The sequence below is a fragment of the Lolium perenne genome, chromosome 1 (genome assembly GCF_019359855.2).
Source record: "Lolium perenne isolate Kyuss_39 chromosome 1, Kyuss_2.0, whole genome shotgun sequence".
Taxonomy (NCBI): Eukaryota; Viridiplantae; Streptophyta; class Magnoliopsida; order Poales; family Poaceae; genus Lolium; species Lolium perenne.
This window is the reverse complement of record NC_067244.2, coordinates 206,124,485-206,128,425: the sequence shown is the minus strand read 5'-3', so window position 1 is coordinate 206,128,425 and position 3,941 is coordinate 206,124,485. Positions and strand designations below refer to the sequence as shown.

At 45.3% G+C, this 3,941-nt stretch overlaps 1 protein-coding gene across 1 annotated transcript; it reads right to left on the bottom strand.

Annotated features, from left to right (window-relative positions):
• On the bottom strand, positions 1–629 carry LOC127320891 (uncharacterized). The gene has a single exon (XM_051349974.1). It carries the CDS (start codon positions 384–386, stop codon positions 183–185), a length of 204 nt encoding a protein of 67 aa, XP_051205934.1. The 5' UTR covers positions 387–629; the 3' UTR covers positions 1–182.
• Between the last annotated feature and the right edge of the window lie 3,312 nt (positions 630–3,941).

The following is a 3,941-nucleotide window of genomic DNA, read 5'->3' as shown; positions in this document are numbered from 1 at the left end:
TACCACATGGAACTTCCTTTCGTTTCCACTCGAGCTAAGTTACAGTACAGTGGATCAAGCAGGTTCTCCATAAACCGAGAGAGGTCATCCTGCTAAAATCCTTTGAAAAAAAAAAACAGCTAGCTAGTAGTAGTAACACCACTTTGTCCTCCACGCCGTACCGACCTAATATATACCTTCCTTCAGTTGTAGCTTGTTTCCCTTCTGAAGCTGTTGCGGTTCGCTTGCTTCGAGCCGTCGGCGGCAGCAGCGCCGCTCGGCGACACGAGGTTGCTCAGCGTCCTCGCCATCTGCAGCTTGACCTGGCCCCTCTTCGCCGGAGGCCTCTTCTCCTTGGCGAAGCTGGCGCTGCCGCCGCTGCTGCTGTACTGGTACCCGTACTCCATCACCCCTGATCTTCTCCTTGGTCCTTCTCAGCTTCTTTTGTGTATGTATATCTTGTGTGCTAAAGCCAAGTGCTTACTTGAAGAATGGATGAGGATGTGATGAGGAGGTGGGGAGGTATTTATAGGCGCATGAGTGTTCATCAGTTGGCCGGCCTACATGTGCACCTTATTCGCTTCTATCTGCAGGAATAAGGTGCCCAGGTGATAGAAGATTCAGATACTTGCACTTGCGCTGCTTCATCCTACATGCTGGGATATTTGTGATAGAGTGAATATTTTTGTCGACCTCAGTACAGTTATATAGGCCAACACGCAGTTTAACTTTCGAAGATATTTGTACTCAGAGGGCAAAAGACAGGTTTCCCTTTAGAGATATTTATATCGAAAACTGATAGCTCATCTGCCATACTATCACTCAGGGTCAAGTAGCATTCCGGTAAAAGGCCCTGATCTTTCGGGAAGAAATAGGGGTGAATTTAGGAGATTTATTAAGAAAGGATAATAGAAGCGACAAGGACAGTTGACTGTTTATCTGGTTCATAAAGTTTCTTGTCTTAACCAAGTTGCTATTCATTAAATGTGTTTATGTCATGCCCCTAGCTATGGTTTTTTTTTTCTGGAGAAAGTTGTAGCAGCAACATGACAGGTGCACACCCCCATCCGGGCCATTCATTCTTGTGTTCGAGGTCCATTCGATTTTTTTCTCTTTTTTATTTTTCCGAGATGACAAAACGTACATACCTGAAACTTTGCAGCTGAACAGATATACTGGAACTAAGTTGTCTAAAAATAACTCCAGATTTTTTGTGCACCAAAAACATCTGAAATGGAGATTTCATGGAATAATTTTATTATTTCAAGTTTTTATGATATCAAAAAAATCTGAATATTTTTTTTGTTACGTTGTTGTTTCGATATAATGTTAACCTGGAAAGTTCCAAGTTCTAATTCTCTTTTGTTAGAGAGAAACAAGAAAAGGCAAAGATTGTGCATAGATCTCAAAGAAAAATAGATGACATCTCCGTGAGGGATTCGGTGCCGGTGGGGTGCGTGCGCTCGCCGATGAGGCCATCTCTGATGCAGGCGAGGCTTGGAGATGGCGTGCCTCGTGTTGGAAGTTTGGCTACTGGTCTTGGTCGGCGTGTTGTTGGGCGGCGACGGGCAGAGAGGATTTGTCGAGGCGACCCTTCTCCGACGAGGCGTTCTTCGCCGGAGAGAGTGGAGATGGAGCAGGGGCGGGATCCCCTGTGGAGGGCCCCATTGCTCAGCCGCTCGAGTTTGCCTTCCCTGGAGAGCCGTCGATTCGGTCCACCTGGTCATTTTTTGGCCGTTGATGTTCCTCCTGGGGAGACGGCTTTTAGAAATACGCGACCTCCGTTGGTTATAGGAGCAGTAGGTCCGCCTGGATCACCTGGCTTCGTTCAGCCTGGATTTAGGGTTCCACCTGCCTCTCAGACCCTCTTCGGTCAGGAGAGAGTTGGTCCAATCTAGGTCCTTCTCTCCTGAAGATTGCTACCCTACTCGTGGTAATTTCCTCCAAATTCCTACTAAAATAAGCTTTGCAGAGTTGTGGGGAACAAAGAAGGGGAGAAAATCTTTCGTCGAGGTGGTCAAGATGACGGGAGGTGGTCGTGGTGCAGGAAGATTTGGTGGCGTAGGTGGTGGTCGTGGAGCAGGTGGTGGACGTGTTCCTCCAGTGGCTCCTGCAGTTGGAGTCATACCGGCGGCTCCGCTTCAAGGTGTATCTGCAGATCTAGCTACTATCAAGAATGAATTCCCTCAAGCTATGATGCAACAGCTGGGAGCTGCCGCTCCAGGTATGTTCCCCATGATGCAGCCGGACATGTGGAATGTACCAATGAGTCAATGGTCCCAGTTTTATGGAAATCAACAAATTCCCCCAGCTGCTTTCAATCCGATGATGATGTTGCCTCAGGGTTTTCCTCATAATGTTCCTCAGTCATCAAATAGCCAAGGCAGTAGTGTCAGCCTGAATCCTTCTCGGCAACAATAGAATTCTGGGGGTGGTAAGAACAAAAAGAAGAGTCAGAAAGCTATCCATCTGAAGGTGTCAAGTCTGGTGGGGACAAGAGTGGAGGTAATACTCAGCTGGTTATTGTGGCTAGTGCTCCTGGCCCTATTTTGGATCCTAAATTCAAGAATGTTATATGTTACAATTGTGGTGAACGTGGCCATTATGTTGGACTCTGCACAAGAACTAAGAGATGCTACATCTGCAGCAGAATTGGGCACGATATGGATAGTTGTCACATGTGGTACACCCCCTTGCCAACTACTCAATATTGGGGGAGTGCCAATCCTGGTTTGGGGGTTTTTTCATGTGGAGGTGGAAGGACCAGAGGTTGTTCAATGGCTGAATATGGACAACGTGGGGGGTTGTAGTGGTTAAAGAAGGAGAAATCTCTGCCAATGAGCTGGAGCAGAATCTTAATGAGATGTGGAAGGTTAACTGGTTCTGGGAGATTAGACAGGTTGACTCCAAAAAGTTCTTGGTGAGGTTTCCCCCTAGCAAGAGGATCAAAGAGTTGGTGGAATATCCTTCCATCAAACTTAGGAAGAAAGGTGTGGTTATGTCCTTTATCAACTGGGAAGGTGAAGATGAACCTTTCGAAGAATTTTAGGAGGTATGGGTCAGGATTGTGGTATTCCTGCTAAGTGGCTGACATGGAAAACTATATGCCAGGTATCTACTGCTCTAGGGGTCCTTGTCAATATTTATTGGCATATCATCTTTAGAAGTTTCTACAAAGAAGTGAAGGTTAAAGTGTCTGTGAGGGATAAATCTAAGATTCCTGCAAACAAACTATTTGAGATGGAACAATGTTTCTTCTTGATTGACTTCTCTGTTGAGTCTGAGGGGGGGTGCCATTGATGTCGATGATGATGAAGATGACCCTGACCAGATCAACAATGAAGAAAATGCTGATGAACAAGATGAGCTTGGAGAGGATTTCCAGGCTTTGGACAAAAGTAATAATATTAGGACCAATAATAGAATGGAGACTGATCCTTCCATTCCTGATGCCCAGGGAGGGAAAAGTATTGCTAGAATTATGGCTCCTCAAGACCTGGAGACAAGTGTGAAAGGGAAAGTTCTTGGGTTTGATCTGCTACATTCTTCTGGCAATGCTCTGGTGATGAGAAGTGTTGAGGATAATATTGAGAAGAGCCTCCTTCAAAGTTTTGATGCTGAGAGTGATGAAGAGACTGAGGATGTGAATGATAACCTTGTTGTTGCCTTAGTGGACCAACTTGACTTCCCATGCCATCCTTGGCTTGGAAGGATAAGAAGAAATGGTGCCATGTCCAAGCTACAAGAATGAGCAGTCGGATCGAAAAAGATGGAAAAACTGCTATTGAGAAAGCTCAGGAACTCAAGAAGTCTAAGAACTTTAAAATCCCAAAAGGTAACAGAATTCATGGTTTCTCAAACTCTTTTTCTGCTCTTGAGAATCAAATGTTATTTGAGAAGGCAAAAAATGCTGGCATTAGCCTTGGTCCTAAAATTATGAATGGTGACTCTATCACTAATAA